The sequence below is a fragment of the Gavia stellata genome, chromosome 1 (genome assembly GCF_030936135.1).
Source record: "Gavia stellata isolate bGavSte3 chromosome 1, bGavSte3.hap2, whole genome shotgun sequence".
In the NCBI taxonomy this organism is placed as follows: Eukaryota; Metazoa; Chordata; class Aves; order Gaviiformes; family Gaviidae; genus Gavia; species Gavia stellata.
Genome location: NC_082594.1, coordinates 88,582,366 through 88,603,137, shown reverse-complemented (window position 1 = coordinate 88,603,137; position 20,772 = coordinate 88,582,366). Strand labels below are relative to the sequence as shown.

At 44.3% G+C, this 20,772-nt stretch overlaps 1 protein-coding gene across 1 annotated transcript in view; it reads left to right on the top strand.

Moving 5' to 3' along the window:
* Positions 1-8,467, top strand: part of PCYT1B (phosphate cytidylyltransferase 1B, choline) — a 30,203-nt gene extending 21,736 nt beyond the window's left edge. Inside the window, exons 6-8 of the mRNA XM_059822152.1 lie at positions 16-158; positions 2,302-2,490; positions 8,261-8,467. Coding sequence (XP_059678135.1) covers positions 16-158; positions 2,302-2,490; positions 8,261-8,467 — 539 coding nt within the window. The remainder of the gene's footprint in view (positions 1-15; positions 159-2,301; positions 2,491-8,260) is intronic.
* Positions 8,468-20,772: the final 12,305 nt, after the last annotated feature.

The following is a 20,772-nucleotide window of genomic DNA, read 5'->3' as shown; positions in this document are numbered from 1 at the left end:
TCCCACTTTGCTCAGGAATGTTCATACCAACTCAGAGAACCGAAGGTATCTCAACATCGGATATCATCACAAGGATCGTCCGGGACTATGACGTGTATGCCCGGCGCAACCTCCAACGGGGATACACCGCCAAAGAGCTGAATGTTAGTTTTATAAATGTAAGTACACCGATCCGCATTTGCTTCTGAAATACTCTCTCCTAGGACCCCAAATGTAAAGGTTAAGGAAGGATATCTTCCTCCTGCTTCTTTTAAAATAGCTGGGAAGAACTTAGTCTAAAAGAAACTGGTAAGCTGAGGGTAGTTTTAATTGCTCCTATTAATTAGCAGCTTCATTTCAATCTTATGCTTTCACGTTTGTGACAAAGCTGCGGCTCCCCCTTCCTCCTTGAGCTGTAGATGACTTAATGACACACTAGGAAGAGGCCCACCCCCCCCCCGCAGGCTGCTCAGCCACTCACCCAAGACATGATTCCTTTCTTTATTCCCATTGTGAGAAGGCAGTACAGAGAGCACAGATTTTGATGTCCAAACTTTCTCTACAATGCCACAGGATAAAAACAAACAAAAAAACCCCAACCGCTGAGCAGCAAGATTACTAGAGGAAGCTAAAATGGTTTTTAAAAGACAATGAAGTGTGTTATGAAGCTGGTATGTAAGTGATGCTAATCAGAAGCCACAATAGGTAGGGCAAGAGCGCCATTTGAAAGGATGGCTCTAATTATTCAGCTTCCACGTACAGAACTGCATCTTACCCTCCAGTGAGGAGTAAACACTTAACAGAAATGAAAGTTTACTTTCCTTCATTTTCTGTTTCAAGTCTTAACTTAAAGTCTCAAGAAATCTTCCTTGTCAATGGGCTGGCTCGCAGCAGGACTTCTCACCTCCTTCCCTGGAGCTAGGAAAACCCCTTGTGAAGGACTGAATTGTGTCATTTCATGAGGGTTTTGTTTACTTTTTTCTTATTTTGAAGTCTGGCAGATAAATCGCAGCTCACAGGGCATAAATATTTATTTCACTATGCTTTTTTTTCAGTCTTTTACACCTTTAAAAAATCCTGCTTGTACTCCACCCAGAAGATTCACTATTGCAAATATCCGTTAAATTAAGGCATGCTGGATGCCTTGGGGGTTCTCAAATTTATCCTTTAGTGACTCTGAAGTTAAGACACTGTTGCATAAGGTATGCTTTCCCCAGTCTTAGACACTGATATATCCTGAAGTCTCTCCTAGCATTTGGTTATTTAGCTTATAGTAATTTAAATGCAGAAATACTAATTTGCAGCAGAGGCTATTTGTGTTCCTAAATAAAAAAAACCCCAGGATTTTGCCAAAACAGAAAAGCACTGGCTTCCTCATTAAAGAAAGGCTTGGTCACCTATTACGTGCAAAATGAGTTTGGTTTCTTTGGACCTTGAGGATTTTGTTGAGCCTTGTGGCCTGCAAAGACAGTGGTTCTAGTGATTCACGAGTTAGAATAAAACCCACCTCAGCGCTAAACAGTATTTGTTTTAAAAGTAAATTCAAGTACCCATTAAATGAAGTTCAAAGGAAATTAAAAGCTGATAGAGACCATGACACCTTCAAGGGCACCGCATTAGTTTGCTGTGTCTCCTGTACATTTGAGATGCACAGAAGCATTTCAGGACAAAAGCCCTCTAACCCTGAAGTATTTTAGAAGCTTGGCCCAACGTTAGGCCCTTAACATTATCTTCTCTGTCCTTCCCTTTTTCTGCGTGACTTAGCAATTAGGAGTTTGCTCTCTTTTCTATCGAGTTTGCAGGCCACAAACCACTGGCCTACGCACATCTTTCTGTTGCAGCCAGAAGCTCCTGTATTAGCCAGGCTTGGAGGTGAAGAAAGTTTTCTTTCTACTCTGCAGAAATCCAATCAAAGAGACATTTTGGTCCAAGTTATCATCCAGGCTGGCAAGTCAGCAGTGGGCTGCGTTTGCTAAGAAACCCAGGGAGATTTGCCTTTTGCTTAAGTTTGAGCTGTTAATTTCTCACTTGTAGCCTTCACAAGATTCATAGAATTTTCAAAGTGGATTCAGTTTGAAAATATGGAAAGATTCAAGTAGTGAATGGAACACAGTAATCACACCAGACGGTCTTTTCAATATGTACCTTCTGCACTTCATTCCACAAATGTTAAATTTGCATTTATAAAAATAATGTAGGAATAGTTAACCAAGGCCATATGTATTAGGATACATTAATGGAATTTTTTCTTCTTCTCAACTGTCAGTGGCTAATTATTTCCAAGTCCCTGTATATTAATCTCTATCCACACTTTTAAAACAGGAGAAGAAATACCGCTTTCAAAACCAAGTGGACAAAATGAAAGAAAAAGTCAAGAATGTGGAGGAAAAATCAAAAGAATTTGTTTACAAGGTGGAAGAGAAGAGCCATGACCTCATTCAGAAATGGGAAGAAAAGTCAAGGGAATTTATTGGCAACTTTTTAGAGCTGTTCGGACCCGATGGAGCCTGGGTAGGTATTCTGCCATCCCAGGAAGTCTGAGTGGTTTTTATTTATCTTCTGTAACACAGGTGAAGAGCAGATTCCTTTGCTGCAGTCTTTGTTTTGAAAGCCAGCACAGTAGGATAATGCCAAACCTGCTTGCTGAATCCAGTAACGCATGCCAATACTGCAGCAGGGCGATTTGCCACTTCTGGCTGTTGCTTCTTTAGGATAATTTCTGTCTTTTATGAATGTGCAATGTTGAATGTGACACTGCATTCAGTAGAGCTGCCTAACAGCAACACGCGAGCAGACTAATACAGTCTATTCTCCCCATTAGCACTAGATGGGACCACACAGACATCAGGGAGAAACTGTACACTGGAGGTCATGAGGGAAACAGGGACACTGAAAAGTTTTTCAGTAGTTCTTTTCATGCTCTGTACTCAGCAGTAGGTGATGATTTTCTAACTTTAAAAACTACTGATTTAAAGCTCCAAGAAATGATTTTACATGTCGAGTGGCCAGGCTTGTCTAACTGACTACAGGGAAGGCTCAGGTGGAACTGAAGCACTTCCAAAGCTCTTTTCGGTACATGCTGGCTCCACGGAGCCCATTTACCAAAGGTCCCCAGATGCCTTGGAAAGGCAGTTTAGAGTCTGTAACAGTGTCCTTCTGGGCAGAAACCCCATGGCCATACCTGCTCAAATCAAAGTCATGCACTGAGCAGGTGGGGAGTTGGCAATACTTCAGAGCCCCAGAAGAGTCTTGGCCCCATCTTTCAGTTTTGATAGCTTGCCAAACCTTGAGAAACTTTGTTTTCTTGTACTACTTCCCTTTGCTACATTGAAACCAACAAAACTTATTTTGAATGTAAAATTTACCATTTGTTTGAACAGACCTTCTTAGACCTTCCCATTGGGTCAGTCCTTTTCCAACAAGCTCTCTGTGCAACTGTGTTCTGGTGAAAGCCCAGGCCCCAGCCAGACCCTTCAGTACAGGCATCATCTCGGATGTGCTGCTCTGTTTGCAAGCTCCAAGTGAAGGTTTTGCCCAGTCTGAGGAAATGTGAGCAAGCACACAGGAGAGCAGCAAGCAGTGCAGGGTGAATTGAAGGGAGCAGAGTAAGAGCTAGACAAATAATTCTGCATAACAGCAGGATACTTCAGAGGTACATTTTCAGATTGTGGCGCACAGACAGTGAGGCAGCTCCCTCCTCACTTGAAAGCAAACCTTTTGCAAGAGGCTTGTGCAAAGCTTTAACTGCTCATGAATTACAGTTTGAGCCAAAATATAAATAGAGGCAGCAAGCCAGAAAAAACAGTTTAGAACGAGCATGAAGCAGATACTATTGAAATGTTTTTGAAGAGCCAACACACATGTAATGTTCTCTCATGTCACTTTTACCTGTTCATACCTGAACAACTTCCCATCATGAAGGGTACCTTCTGTTGAAAGGCTCTCAGCAGAGTTTTTGCTTATAAGCGAACCCTCAGGAAGATTCACACACCCCTGGTGAATTAAGTAGCCCACATCACAGCCGTGCCACAACTCAGTGCCACCGAAGCACATAGTACCTGCCTCATACTAGAGTTCTCATCTTTTCTCTGCCTTGACTTGCTGTGTTGATTACCACTCAGTTGACAAAAGCCTGAAATTAGGCTGTGAAGGCTTCAGAACAGAGACTGCATCTTTATAATCTCCCTAGAGCTATGTCTGCCCCATGCAAAGACGGGTGCTCTTTGAAGAACACCAGTCCCAGCCATATAAACAAATAGCTTACTTAGCAATTTGTTCATTGTCAGTATCATTTTCCTTGGGGAGGGGAAGAGGGTAAACTCTTCTGATGAAAAACCCAGGTTTACCTGCATTGACCACAGCCACATGAAGAGTGCTTCCTCTGTAAGTTATTCTCCATAGACCTTGGTGAGTGTTCCTCATGTGGGATGGTCCTGTGGCCATAGGTGCTGAATAAATAAAACTAATGCTAACAGAGCACATGAAAGCCATGGGAGGTGAGATAAGCTTGGCTGTGCAGAGAGAGGAAAAGAATTTCGAAGCCTTGATCACATTCCCTGGCTTTACCCACTCAGGACTGCACACTGATGGCATTTTTAAAAACCCTTTGCGGATAAAACATTTCACCAAATTTGATTAGAGAAAAGCTGCTCTGCAGAGGTCTTTGGGGGGGGTGGGGGTGGGGGGTGAAGGTGGCCTCCTGTTTACTAAGTTAGTGTCCCAACCACAGAGTAGGAAATCTGGTGCAACCAGACACCTTTGCTAAGAACAAGAGTGAAATCTCCTTGCAGTGTTGTACCAAAAGCATCAGTGACAGCAAGCTGAGAGGTGGTGTAGCTTTTTTTTAAAATCAGTTTGAGCCTTGCAACAGGAAAGACTTAAAATAATGACAACTTGCTATTAGTGTCAAAACTGTTATTAACATTAATTTGCCTTATCACTGTTAGTTAGATGTTGCTTTTAATGTTGACATTAAAAGTACAGGAATCGTTATGGGCATGCTAGATTCCTAGATCAGTAATTTGCATGCCATTAATACACTGTTATTATTTCACAAATAATTATTATAATACGCTTTATGCTAGCATCAATTTTCTAGAAGTAAAGTAAGGGCCACATAACCCACCAAAAAATACCCATTCTGAAAACGGTCAAATTGTCGGTTTTGAAACATCAAGACATCTATGATTCACTGGCAATTTTGCCCACCTGTGCAATCCCCTGTATCTATTTTTTCTGTGAGAGAGTCACAGAGAGGTCAGAAACAATGATTAACACAACATGAGACTTTTGTCCTGGCTTGAGAGAGGACCACCGCACAGCCCAGCACAGAGGCCCTAATGGCAGAGATGCCACTCCATGGAAGCGGAAAGCAGCAGGGTTCATTCCACCTTCTCTCAGACACATATGAGCAGGCAGCTGCACTTCAGGTCAGTGGAGAGAAAGCGAGCCTCACAGGGCAGGATTTCCATGCTAATCTCCCTCTTGGAGGAGCTGAGGTGTCCCTCCAAAGGGCCCATTTCCCTCTACTTAGTGCACAGAGGGAGTCGGGGATGGCCACACCGGGAGAAGGCTGCATCACATCAGATGTCCACGGGAGCTCAAAGGAATCTTACAGGTTGCAACTGGAACCCAGGGCTGGCATTTAGGCCACACCATGCGTCCACAGCCTGGACCTGAGCATGGCCTTGAAAGAATCAGCAGCTCAAAAACAGCAGTCCTCCATAACGCCCAACTGGCACTTGTTTTGCAAAGCAAAGGAGTATCAACATGTAGGCAATAAAATTCAGAAATAGGCAAAATATTTTTGCCCAGTAGCAAGTTTGCCAAAAGCAAAGTGTAATCTCCCTAAACTGGTTGGATGTACCTGAACTTGCTTGAACCAAGGCTTTGAAATTATTTTCCCACCTCTGATAAAGGTCCAGAGCGCACCCAGCCTTGTCTAACTCTCCTGCACTTCAAGGGAGACATTAACACTCTTTCTACTTCGTCATCGGCACCCGATGGCTGGAGGAGCACCCCCCACACCCCCACCCCATTAGGAAGACCTTGCCTGCAAGGGGTATGACTTACTGACCTGCTAGAGCACAGCTGGAGGAGAAGAGTCATTCTGGAGGCAGGTGAATTACACCAGCTCCTCCTCCTGCAGCAGTTGTGGTTTTAGCCAGCAACCTGGTGGCTAAAGCACTAATGCAGGAGGCAGTTCGGACTGGCTGGGCGCTTACCCTGCTGAAGGTGTGAGTACACCAGCTTGTTCAAGCAACAAACGCTTTGCTGAAGCAGGGACTGGGAAGCAGGTGTCCTACAGCCTGGCTGAGGGCCTTAGCAGGAAGGTGGGGTTCTCCTTTCCATCCCTGGCCCACGTGGCCCAAGGTACAGTCAAGTACCTCCTGCCACATGGGATGCAAGCCAAGCTGGGACACTTCAATCTCCTCTAGCACCAGTACCACAACACCATGAACCATTGCAATGTCACTGAGCTTTTTGAAGTGGCTGGTAAGGTGCCAGGGGCAGGAGGGAGTCAAAGTGTTTTGCTTGGCCAGGAAAAAGATTTTCCATATCAAACATCATTTTTTGTTGGGGTTTATCTTCAGTGAGAGGATGAAACAGACTAAGCCAACAAAACTCAATTTCTGTGATCTAGAGAGAAATTTTGCATTCCACCACTGAATTTCAACAGGCTCCAGAGCTTTGCCAGCCCTTGTGGCATCCTCACAGCTCTCAGCAGCACAAACCCTCCCCTATCCAAATGCTTCCTGGCACCATTTATCAGAAGCAACCACCATCTGCTAACTATTGAGATTTTTAGGAAGTCTTGACTATTTTGGACCTAGCAGTAGTGCAGGAGTAGGTTACACGCCATGCGTCTTTATGCACGAGATCATGGCTAAGCGTGGCTCCAAGCAGGAACTGTTCTGTCATTCTACACTGCAGTGACATCCAGGCTCTAAAACTAAGTTAATAAAGGCCCATGTGATAAAGATATAAATTGGGTGAGGGAGCTCACAGAGGAACAGTTAAGCTTGGTATTTGTGCTCCATCATTAACCCCCAGGATTAGCAAACACCAGAAATCTGATGGGAAAACCTAGCATTTGCCCCTCTGCTGGCAGGGAATACTGAGTTTCAAAGAGGGGGAGGAAGAGCAAGACAGGCAGCCACATGCTCCTTGGCTGGGAGGAAGGTCATCACAGAGCAGTCGCTGCAGGGGGAAGGGGAGGAGGAACAAAATGAAAAGTCAAGCTGAGAAAGTCTGTGGACTGCAGCTGCCCAACCAGGCAAACCCAGAATACGCTCTGCAGAGCTATTCTCTCAGGCCTGAGCTGCACCCTAACTTTGTCCACGCTGGCTCTTCCGTTCCAGCTGAACATTGCCTGCGATCCCACTCCCAGTACTCCAGCCAAGGTTGAGACTTCTTGTTCCCCATCCCCAGGAGGAGAAGCGAGGCACTCGCATTTGGCATTTTCCACATGAAGCCGGCAGCAGCTGCGCAGCACGTGCCAGATCTCCTGTAACTCAGCCCAGCAGCCTAACGCAAGGCCACATAGGTGCTAAGAAGTAGCAGCATTTGCCTTAGTGTAGCAGATTGCTTGACTGAAAAGGTGGTCTCTTGCACCCCACCAGCTCTGGCAGGCCTCCACTGAGCTTTACAAAGCAAAAATGACAATAAAGGCCAAAGCAGAACATAGAGCATGCACCTGTTTCTCTTTTCAACAAAGACACCTGAATTCCGACATTCCCACCCCCAATTTAAGGGTTTGGGTGGTGCCTGCTCCAGGTAGCTGGGGAAGTGGCTGCCAGTACTTGGCAGGCACCGAGCTGCCTCCCTTGAGAAGGGAAGGAGGAAAAATGGCTGGGCCAGCCAGGAAGCTCAGCAGGAGATGGGTGGTCCATCCCAGCACACTAAAAGGAAAAGGTCCTGGGAATGAGGAATGTTGGGAGTTCAGGCAGAAAACTGACTTTGAGACAGAGTGTGACCAACACATAAAAAATCCAAAGGGAGTTCCCCCTAGCTGGCTTAGGACAATACACACAGTATTCTCACACTAGGGGTATCTGATCAAAAAAAACCCAAAAAACTTTGTCATGTAAAAAAGAGGTTATTACAAGCACAGCAGGAGAGACAAAGGCTAAGTGTGGGCTGAACTGGCCATGCTTCAGAGCAGAAGTCTATCTTCTTTCCCAGGTGAGAGGCACAGTGCAGCACAGTCCCTGCCTGCCCACAGACATACCTTCCTCTCTGTGCATTACTCAAAGAGCATCTTTCCACTTTGCTTTTGCAGAAGCAGATGTTCCAGGAACGAAGCGGACGAATGCTCCAGGCTTTTTCTCCCCGGCAAAGCCCAAACAGCAGTCCTACGCGGGGCCGTTCTCCATCCCGTTCTCCATCTCCACCCTGGGTCTTCAATAAAGCTTCCCCTCCCTCTTCTCCAAAAGCTGCCTCTGCCTCCCTCAGCAGCATGAGCGAGGGAGATGAGGATGAAAAGTAGAATAAAGATATATTTTTTTAACCATGAGACAGAAGAACAAGCTATGAACTCAACCGCAGGATGGGGAGAAGCCTGAGAAACATCTGGGGTATCTCTGACAGCAGGGAATGTGCTCTGGAAGATGCTGAAAATGGACCGGAGCACAGGAAGGGAGATCTCAGGAAGATCTTATCCCATCCCCGCTCTCTCGCGGTGCCTGGAGGCCTGGCCAGCTGTGCTTGCCAGACACAGTACTGGGAACTGACATAAAAACATACACCTTTGTGCAAGTTCCTGTCCATGTGTTGCTGCTTATGGCTGCTGCGGCCAGGCTGGGTCGGCGGGGAACTCTGCACGGAGTGGGGCTGGCAGGAGGAGCCCTGTCGGCTCCCGATCCGGACACGGTACACAGGCACACGACACCTGCAGCCCATGGATGGAGAAGATGCAGTTGTACCAGACCCTGCTAACCTTGAGCTCTTCTGGCACGTGAAGAAATGGCATTGCTGCAGCAAATACATTCAGAAAAAGGAAATAAAATTTTACTTTTTTTCTTTTCGAATGAAATCTGCCCCAGACCCCAAACCATGCCAGTGAAATGGAGAGCTCTCCAGCTGAGTTGGTGGAAATCCATTTAAGATATTCAAGCTATTGAATGCTGCTTGTTGACCAAGCCGCTGTACAGGGTGTATGTGAAGAGTCAGGATGTATTTGCTTTATCAAATCGCTCTCCCATGTTCCTAGTGCCTGAACAGCTACCTGATAACTTCTGTTTTGCTCCCTGGCTTTGCACTTCGGGGGCAAGAAAGTAAATGAAAAGACAGCCCTAGCTGGAATGTGGTGTTGTAGGAAATAGATAGTTTGAAGATGTTGGTGATTTTTACTGAATTCTAAAAAACACACATGGGATCGCAAGGCCTTGGGACATGGCCTCCTAGGAAACCCTGCTGCTCCCTGCGACGTATCACCAAACAATGAGCACAACAGTGCTGCTGTCCTCACATGCTACTTAGCCTGTTATACAACTTTCTCAAACTCTAAACAAGATGTGTTCACAGACAACCTGCCTCCGCAGGGGTCCCGAGGCCATTCGTCTAACCTAACATGGAGAAAAAGTTGGAAAAAACAATGGAAACCTTTTAAATAGGATTAGGCATGGGGATTTTCTTTCTCTTTCTGTGACACCCGTACAGCTCCAAGCAGAACCACAGAAAGGGTAGCACGAGTGAAGATTTCCCCTTTTCTCGATGCACTAGCTGATCTCCTTCCAGCTTGGCAAAGCCAGACCTGCCTGATGTCCGGCTCCACCATTCAGTCCCGCAGCTGGCACCTGGTGAGGTGGCTGCAGACTTGCAGGATTTCTGTGCATGGGGGACCCCCAGCCCCCAAGGCTGCCCTGCCTCAGCTCAGAAGGCCGCAGGAAACACCCAGCCCACATCACTGTGGTAGGGCTGCAAAGCAACAATGCAGTTTTGCTCCCAGGCTTGCCTGGCGCAGCCCGCCTCAGTGCAGGGGCACGTTCGAGGCTCTCCAGCCCAGCACCAGCTTTGGTGCCAGGCCAGCAAGGTAAAGGGTGCCATGGCCTGCGTGTCCCACCAGCAGCCTGCCAGGCACAGACCTCCGGCAAGCCTGGGCAGGGGGTCACAGCGGTGAAATCGCCACTGTGCCACTGCTCCCTGGAGTTGCAAACCCATCAGGACAGGCAGGCTGCTGTGGGCAGCACCCATCAGCACTTTGCTGGTTCCCTGCGCAGGCAGCACAGGAGACACTGGGAGAGGGAGGGCTCTGAGCAGCTCTTGGAATAACAAACTGTGAAGGAACAAGACACCCGAGTACTTGAGCACAGGGGCTGGTAGTACCTGGTGGCAGCAGTCCCCCCCAGGCTACCATCTTTACCTCGCTGAGTGACCTAGTAGGTAAACTCCTTTCACTGGTTCCCTTCCAGATACTTTTCCAGGCAGGTGAATTACAGACCCTTGTACCAGGCACCAAATTAGCCCGCACTCTGTTCATTCCCTACAGCTTTCATCCCCCCGCCCCCCACAGGGTAACCTATTTTTCTTTGGGTACACTTTGCCAGACACTTCTCTGACTACCATAAGACTGAGTACATAATATCTCGTGGCATGCTTTGTCCTCTGGAGTCAAGCTAGTTCCTTCTTCACAGAGCTGCAAAAAAAGATGAGCAGGGAATAGGGTGAACTACCGCTTTCACTACAAAGGGCAAGGGGAGAGCCACAGCTAGTTCAGCTGCCACCAGCTGTGTGCCCGATGGGACGATGCAATTAAGACTTTTCTCAGCCTTAGGCAACCTGTTACTGTAATTTCATACCTGGGATGCACTTGTTAGTTTTTCTGATCCTTTGCAAGTCTTAAGTCTTCCCATCACAAACCACTCCTCCACCACAGGAACCATCTGCTCTCTACTGGTGCTGTTTATACGACGAGCCATGTCCAATGCAATGGAGGTGGGCAGGTTTTTGTTGTTCTTGGCTGTTACCGTTTGGTTTTTGTTTTAATTTCATAGCGCTTACTGTTCAGTGGCTTGAGTGGAAGACAGCACCACGACTTGTAAATAGGAACTGGAGAAAAACTCACCAGTGACCTCTTCTTAACAGAAGCTGTTTGATCTCAGAGTCACAGGTGGCTACCCAGCGACAAAGCCATATACTGTACCAGACATCCTTTCACATTTAGGATATCAATAAGCTGAAGCCTTTTGCCCTGCGGGTACAGACACCAATATCCATGTGCTGTCTCCAGCAAACTAGAACCTCATTGTCTCTGGACACGTAGAGGGCAATTTTGCACTTCTGAGTCATGGTTGGGTTTTATTTTTCATGAGTATTGCTTTAATTCAGTCCTATTTATCAGCCAAGCTCCACATGAAAAATAAACAGTGTACAACAGATACTGCTGCCTCTCACCTTCATTTTATAGCACCTTTGGCCACATAAACACAACCCCCAGCACAAGACCCACTGATAGCACAGAGCCTGTTACCCCCATCCTTTGTGCCCCAGGGCTTTACACCCCCGCGGATGCCACTAAAGCAGCCTCTCCAACCTGTCCAAGTTCCTGCTGCTCTCCACTCTGACAGGATCACCTCTCTCTTCGCTTTCATCTACATTTTTCTGGCTGCAAGGTAGAGGTGGGGAAACGCTGCCTCAGCTGGCAAGGCGCAGCATTAGACATCAGCAAGTTTGAGACCTCCCCTACCCTCTGCCGCGGCGCAGTGGAATCAGGAGCCACTATTTTAATTCTTACTTCTAAGTGGAAGAAAAAGGCAGTGCTTTTGCAACCATCCTCTTTCTGCTTCTGAAAACCATCCCCAGCAGCAGCAGCCGTGATGCTCTTGTGTGTGCCAACATGGTCTGCAGCTGTGCCAGGTTTATGCAGAACTCCAGCAGCAAACTTTAGCCGCAGGGTAGAACTCCTGACACTGTCCTTTGGACTTGACTCTCCCTCCAGCTAAGTCAGTCTGATGCCTGAATGTTCCTGCTGCACTCTTTCCATTTTGTCCTTTCTGTAAGAAAGGAGTTCTTCCTGCAGCAGCTTTAGAAAAGATTTTTTTATTTATTATCAGTCCTGCCTCAGGCAGGGAGAAGCTGAACCAGCAGACGGGGGCTTAGGACTTCTCAGCTAAGGTATTTTTAATTATGGAATAATAACAAATTTCAAAGTCATTCAGCATGGCAGAGAAACTATTTAAAGGCACAGCATCCACACCAAAATGCTCCCTGATAACACAAGCTTTATCACTTCAGAAGGATTTGGGGCTGTTTTGAGCAGTGTCTTGCATCCCGTGGGAGATACGAGACATCCTTGTATGCTCCCAGGACCAGGACAGTCAGCCCAGCTGCAGTCCCCCTTCTCTTTTGCCACTGAGCTGCCTCCACAGCCCCATGGAGAGGAACCACATCTGACTGATGCCTCCCCACAATCTCACTGGCTTGTAGGTGCCAGTTCTGTGCACCCGACAGCGCTCTGGGAAGGGACAACAGGGAACCTTGTTCACATGGGCCTGATCTAAACCCAGGGACATCAGCCATCACCGAGTCGGGCCCTCCCAGGCAAGGTGACACAAAGCAAGAGCTGCAGCACCCTGTGGGAGTGTCTCCCTCTAATACAAGCATGCACTGAGTTAAATTTGGAACAAACTTTAAATCCAGTAGTCTGAACTGAAAAGCATTTTCAATTTTTTAACTGGGATTTAATTGCACCACAGAAACACTGAAAACACTAGCAAAGAGCATGACTGGAAGCAGTCAGAAAGTCTCTGCTGTAGGTTCATACGAGTTTATATAAAACAGGTAGGAGGATGTTTGAAATGTGGCTGCAGGAGCAGAGATTTTCTGCAGGGCAAGGCAGAGCTCTTCTGCCAGCGCTTGTGAAACATCTGCAGTACTTCCTTAGTTTTAGATCTGTCCGTCATTTAGGCATGAAATACAACATTGTGTAAGCTCACTCATAGGGATGATTTAACTCACAGGGCTCAGAAAAGATAAACATTTAAAAAACAGATTATCATTTTTGTGTGTAATAAAAATTATTTCCAAATACTGTAAGGACAGAATTCTCAAAAGAAAGAAAATATTTCAATAGCACAAAGCAGTACTGACAGCTGGAAGTTAGACAAAGTTAACAACAGGAAATAGGCATTTCAAATAAAGCCACAAGAACACTAGTGCTTTCTCATGAAGAGGAATCCTGATTTCCTAAGCAGGCCAGCTCAGAGCTAGGAACACTTATTGAGGAGGAGATGGCTGTAATAAATCCCCAGCATTGGCCATTCTGATCTCTCCTGAACGCTGCTGCTGATCCTCTCCTTGTCTGCTTACCTTTCTCTTTTAGGTCTAAAAGTCATCCTGACGGACCTGCTGCTATTCACTTTCACCTTCTCTCCCTGAAATAAAAGGTGGAGGCAATTCTGGTCTGGAGGCAGGACAGGCTTCACGCCTTCTTCAGCTAGCGGCCACAGACATACACGGGAAGAGTATCTACGAGATGACTAAAACAGCTCTAGAGCCCAACATCAGTGGCAGATCCTGTACCTCCTTCCCCACTCCGAACCCTTCACTAAACAAGGTGAAGCTGTTTAAATTCCCCTCAGCTTGTGGCTTTGCTTCCTCAACTGCAATCCTTGCTTTTCCACTCCAAAATCTCAGGGGAATGACTTTTGCCAACAGAAGCCACTTCGTGGGTCTCCGGTGCCACATCCCCGTGAGCGCACGCCCTGGGAAGCCGGGTCCTTGCCATGTAGACCCCAGCCTGAGGTCAGAGGAGATTCTTGTTTCGGTGCAGGGCAAACCCCCTCGGGAACAAGAAGGTCCCCTGAATCACCACAAGGCTTGGCAACTCAGCTCAGCAGGAAGGAACGGTTTGACACTGCATCAAATTTGCTTGTAAAAAAAGGGTAATAATAAACCATCATGGGAAAAAAGTCCTATATAATCGCACATAATTAAGCAGCAGTTTCACTTAAGCCTGGTGCAGACCTCTGACTTCCTCCTAAAAGAGAGCTGAAAATGGACCAGAAAACGGACCTAGGGCTTTGCCTCTTGTGTGGAGACCCTTTCAGGCAGCCAGCTATCTTAAGGACTCCTGTTCCGATCTTATTTTGAAGAGGTATTTTTTTCCTCTCAAAAATACCACACGTGTTCCTCAAGCATGCGCACACAGGTATTTTCTGCCCTTCTCTTTCCGAAGGGAAGGCCCTTTCCTGGTGGGTGAAAGGTGGCATTAGCATTTCCAATCTGAATGGAAATCAAGGCCACCGCCTCACAGCTCCACCTGAGGGAGCGGAGACAGATGCAGAATGAAGTAAAAATAGCTAAGAGCCTTCAGAAATGCATCTTCGCTGTGCTAACTAGGGAATGTGGGACCAAGACTCCAGCAAGAATTGAGGTTCTTCCTATGACAAGTCACTCTGCTGATCTCCCAGCTGCATGCAGCAAGCTCCCATGTTAAAACCAGTTCCTCAAATAAAAGGCTTGAATTCCCCTGCTCCAGCAGTTATTCACGGCCAGTTTATGGTTGGGCCAATACATTTCTTCAGTTCAAACGTTCTTTAACACTTGGTATCTCCATCCCTTTTTATATATTCTCTCCAACAGCATCAATCATCATCAATCTCATCTTCAATGAGAAACCATGAACTGCAAGTTCATAAGCTAAGGCAGGCAGTTTTGCCTTTCACACAAACACAAGAGCCTGCTCCATATACTGGAGCATGGCAAAATATAATCTGAAGACAAACGGGCAAAACAAATTTGAGAGGGAAATTAAGCCCTTGAAACTATCACCTCCTTTAATCCCTCTCAAAAGGCAGTTTCACCCTATGAGAAGACAACTGTCCCCTAAAACGCTTTAAAGGTTACAGGGCTTGATCCCAAATTTCTCTGGTAATACTTCATGGTGTGTTCTATACAGGAAATACTGTATAGACTCTGTGGAGTCATCAGGGTTTTGAGTAGTTCCAACACCTTCCTCTCACAATTTTGGTAGCTCAGCTTTCCATTTACATTTGGGTTTTCGATAGAAGTCTCATCTCCATAGGCAGGGGGGGGATTCTTTTTGCTGCCCAGCAAACTATGTTAAATAATCACAGCACAGCAGTAAATTCCTGGAAGAGCCAAGACATGCATCAGAGGGGGGGACACCCCAAACCCGCACTCTACCCGATTCTCTGCCATTAACTGTGACTTCAACAAGCACGTGGGAAAGAAGCAGGATTCTCCCTTTTTCAAGCAGCCTGAAATTCCCTATCTACAGAGGACACACTCGCTGGTGCGGCAAAGCTCATGCTCAGAAACACGTCTGCGAGGGCAGGTGAACCAAGCTGTTTCAGGCCACAAACGGGTGCCCAGACCCTGAGCTGCTCCTCCTTTGCAGCAATGAGCCCACAGGCTCGAAGCAGCTCGGCAGGGTTGGCGGGTGCTATCTCAGTACATGGCTGGCAAGCGTGGCCCTCAGGGATCAAACGGTGCAGTAAACCCTAAACCCCTGTGATTGACTTCTCCTATTTGCAGAAAGGATGCAAACAAAACCTCTGACTAGGGAAAGCTGGGGATCCAGGAATCTGAAGACTTTTTGGCTTTTTTGTTTTTAAATGACTGTGGTAAACAGAGCGATAATACGTTTGCAAGGCACAGTTTTCACATTCACAAAACCTAGCAATAAATTAATTTTTTAAATCTTTACCAGGACTAATCAAGAAAAAAATGGTCCATTATCTCAAAACAATTATTCCTGTGCCTAAGCATACAAAGACAGGAACACTCAAAAGGGAAAATCCCACATGGCGGCACTGACCAGGCTGCAGGCACACGTCAAGTCTCACACGTATTTCAAATTCTAGAAACAGCTTTGCTACAATAAATTACGGCTTCTTCAGCACATTGTGGTACTTTTTAACCCTATTCTATGATTCTCTAATCATACTTTTCTACAAACAAACCTTGGTTTTCTGTAAAATAAAGTAACTGAACTGCAAAGCCATCATCCACTTAGGAAAAGTAGATTAATTATAACCTGCTCTTTGCAAGTGATTAGCTTTGAATACCAACAGGGTTGCATTATTTTAAGGTACTACATGCCATGCTAGTCTCTAGCTTTTTCATTTCAAAACTGATGCATAAAAACAGTAGGAACCCAGCTACTTTGCCATACTTAAGATATTTTGCATCATCAGTTTAAAAGTTAACTAGCTTCACTCATTTAACTCGTGTCCTGAGCTTGCACCGCTACAATACATGATTAAAAGCCAAACATCAAAACAAAATATGAAACTATTCCGTAGAGAAAATTTCTGTAAAATTTGCAGGTTCCAAACTAAACATTAACCCAAACAGCACAGCAAACATCTTGGGTGGTTTATTTTTTTTCTTTCACTCCCCCGCCAAGAGAACCTTTTCTTCAAACCACCCCACAGTACGTATTTGTATCACAGACAGAGAGAGAACATGGAGAGCCATCAGAAAACACCAGCAAGTTCACAGTCTGTATCTTTTAAAGAAATGCAAGAAAAAATAACGTCATGAGGTCAAGCACCTCTATTCTGACGCCTTTCAACTTCCCAGTTTCTGGAAATTCAAGTCAATTTGTCCTTAAGAACATAGAAATAAACTACATAGAAGCTAATTAAAATGCAGTTAGCCATTATGCAAAGAGTGGTGGTACTATCATGCCATCCATCCGCAGAATTGACTTCACCCGTTAACTGAATGCAATTATATCTACAGGGAACTGCCCAAGGTGATAATTTTGCATGTTTTACCCAACTGCTCAACTGTTTATCGAGAAACAAAAAGTTAGAGATTAATTATATATTTGAGCACTGACAGCTGTGTATCAAGCACCTTGATAAAATACCTTCATATGCCATTAAAAAAAAAATCTAGAAACTTCAGTTCTCTTGCTGTAAAACCTGACGTTTATCAAGCATTCTCCATAATTAAGTGCAGAGTAACAGCTAGACAAATGTATTTAAATATACCAGAACAAAGCATAACTCCAACCTCTTCATCCATCGCAAATGGCTGTTTGTAAAGCTGGTAAACTTGTACATTATAAGGTACAGGACCTGGCCATTTTACTTAGTGCATAATGTAGCAGGCAGTTTTCAAGCATACTGCATCGTACTGCCAATGGGCACCCACGTACTGAAGCGGGCACCCATATCTGAAAATAAAAAAGAAAAGAATATTGTTTCCCTGGTGGTAAAACTTAACCTTTAGTCCACCAACATCTAGAGACATAGAAACTACTACACAGCCATGGCTCATGCGCACACAAAAACACAGGTTCCTTTACCTGAATGCAAACCTAATCATTGTCCTCCACAGCCCCAAGGATTGTTTCAAGTATTCTTATGTCTGTGAAGAGATTTATTATCATAAGAGTAAAGAGCAAAGCTAAACAGGCAAGGAAGGTGCTCATAGACCGCATGGCAGAAGCCATGCACACCACCAACGACCTCAGGTCTGCTTGGATGGCTCCTACATTTTAACGACTTGCATCTCACAACAGTGTGAGCTGGCATCAGTTTCCATAACCACAAGAAAATTTTAATGAAGCTGTCCTTTGAATGCTTTCTAACACCAAAACACAGATCAACATGCGACCTTGCTAACTGGCAGAACTGAAGCCTTCTTCTGAAAAGTCTTAAATCAGCATATTTACAGGCACCTGCTCATTTATTAATTTCAGGGAAAGAATCCAGTGGCAGACCAAGAATGAAAATCATTTTGCAACTTTCAAATCAAGTCTCCTGGTTGCACGCCAGTAGAAGCAAAGTGACATGCCTGTTGCCTTTGGACCAGGAGACAGAAAGGGTGATGGTTTGGGCCAAAGACATAACAAATTATCCAAGTCACTAGATGGAGAAGCATTTTCAGATTGCTGTAACAAGTTTTCTGAATAGCTGATGCTCTTAGACAAAATACAGCAGGCATTATTTACTAAACTCACTTAATTTTACTCTTACTACTAGAGGAGATGGCACAAAAGCTAGAAGTAAAAACAGCCTCAGAGTTAGATGATGAATATAAACTAATCTGACAAAAAAGTGTTTAATTCTTCCTATTAAGCATGCCTGACATGTTTTGTATGCCTGACTACATTTAAAAACTGTCTACTGCAAGATTTCTGTTTCCACTGAAAGTAACAAATTTAAGTACTGAATGAGTCTACAACAGTCTAAATGAGACATGAATGTATGACTGATCCCTTATGACAAATTGTTCTCCCACATAAGCCTGTGTCCTAGAGCCATAAATCTTCATTATACTACTGCTGCTGCAACTAGTTGCTTCCCATTGTACAGACAGCTACTGTCAAATATTACGCGGTACCTGCGGACAGATTTTGCAATTTTGAGCTACTTAATTAACCACTCAGCTCCTGTGAATATCCTATCACGGCAAATGGTAAGCAGCGAGAAAGTAAGACGCACAGATTTCTTCTCATCTGAAGTTTTAAAATAAATTCTTCATCAGAAGGAAAACTTAGATCTCAGTTCTAGCATAATTCTGACCAACTGGAGCCTCATTTATTACTTAATAAGAAAGTTAAAGAGTCAAGAAATCTGGGTCTCCAGGCATTTTCCTGCTTTGGAATTGCCTGGTAACAAACTTTGGTTTTCATTTTCTTGAATAAGTTACGAACACATCTAAAACTTTAAAGGTAGAAGCCTTGGGTGTTATTTTATAACAGGCTTTTCAAACATCAATTATAATCCAGGAAATTTTAGCTTTAGGGAAACTTATATAGCAGAAAAAACGCAAATCCAAACCAAAGAAAACAATGTGTGGTGATAAATGGTGCTGATGTACCCAGATCAATTGGATAGCCGAGTTTCAGAAATCCCCAATAACTCACTTCTGGTTCTAAACTGCTGTAGGAGCTTCTGTCAGGAAGTCAAAAACTCCAGGAAGCAAGGATGCATTAGGCAATCCTTAATACTACTGAACATTAAAGGAAGCGTCACACTCCACAGAAATATTATGAAGTGGCTAAAACTGTAGGCTTCATCTCTACTGACTTCAGAAGAAGCGTCAGCACTGCCAAAATAGATAGCTCAATCCCTGCCTTCAGCATCTCACTGAATTTGGTCACCCTCAATCAGGTATTTCTGCTAACCAGCAGTCTGAAGTGCTGTGAAGCTGTGCTCCTACCACAGTAACGATGATTCAAGGGCTTAAATGCTCCCTTCTGTAACATGCATTGATATATTAAGCCAATAAATTAAATCAATAAATTATTAAGTCTTGATCAACAGTAAGGGCTATAAAACCAAAGACAAAAAACCCCATACACATATATCGCAAAATGGTTAACGAAATCACAACATTCTAGCTAAATTTGAGCAAAGTTTGAAACACACATGGCGTACAGACAGTACCAAAATTAAACTCTTAGGTTTTGCTAATGCTAACACCTTTTCTGCTTATAAACCTGTGTGTTCCCTCAAAACCAAGAATTTGGAGAACATGAATGAAACTCGTTTATTGAAATATTACTGCCATTTGAAAAGATGAAAAGTTCTCAGTCGCCAAGTAAGTTTAACCTATTACTATTTCAACTTAACGCTCTTAAACTACAACCATTTCTAGATTCCTCTATGAAAGCGAGAAAAGGAGAATTTGAGGTTCTTGCCAGACTTTCTATTTTAGGCAGTTATTCAGAAACAGCCATTTCTAAGAGGCCTGAACTTTTCGTACCTCAACATTCTGAGTAAGAGCAATGAATGCTAGTTAAAAAGAGAAAGTAAAACAAGAGTCACTAGGTTAACCCAATTTTCTCAGACTACAGAAGAGAAAAATCAGGTTTTATCCCAAAATACTTTAGGGTACACATTGCCACCTATGCCTCCTCCCTTCCCCGCCCTGCCCCACCCTCAGCTACAAACCTATAGAAACCAGGGAGCTTATCTGTATAGAAAAAGGAATAACATAGAAAAAATATTTGCAGAAGTGATGGACCCAGAGTAATTTCTGTAGTGACCAGTTTTTCAAGAAGCCACTCTCCCACAGATGGAGAACTTCTGCAGTTCCATTATTTCATAGGAAGAGACTATTGTAGAAAGAGACTATTCTGTAGAAAGATTTACAATTAGCAAAAATATTGTTATATTTCAATTTTTCCCACTCAAATCAAGTACAATTTTATTTTCCATACAACTGCTGTCTTGGTAAATATGTTGATATCAGGTCCTTGGCATAACAGCAAAATCAAGAATTGTGAAGTTCAGCTATGTCAGCACGTGATTTTATCTTTTTAAGAACAAATCAAGTCTTGTGCCACAAGTATCACTGAAAAGTAACTTCAGAATGAAAACTAGAGTTTCTTGTGAAAATAAGCATTTCATAAAGATTCACATCTGACAGGAATAAAACAAACTTATGAAAGACTTTAAAAGCTTTAAAGTCTTAAAATCTACCTGGAAATCTGATACAAACCAGATCAGATTAAATGTACCTGAAAATTCATAGTAATACAATATGGAAGCCACTGCATTTTTATGTATTTCTAGAACCATCTTAACAAAAAAAAACTATGCTTGCGATATTAACAATAAATCTCATGGGGGGGAGGGAAATGGACATGGAAACACTCAAATGTATGTTTCCATAGAAGATTTCAAACTGCTTTGTGACAAAACAGCCAAGAAAAACACTTGCATCTAAAATTACTCTGAGCTCCCAACTGCAGCTCTCTGAGGGTGTCCCTCTGTAGGTATGTATAAGTTGACCTTGAGCTGCCAAACCACAAACTAAGCTCCATAGCGTGTGAAACCGAATCAGTCCCTTTAAAATGTCATCATG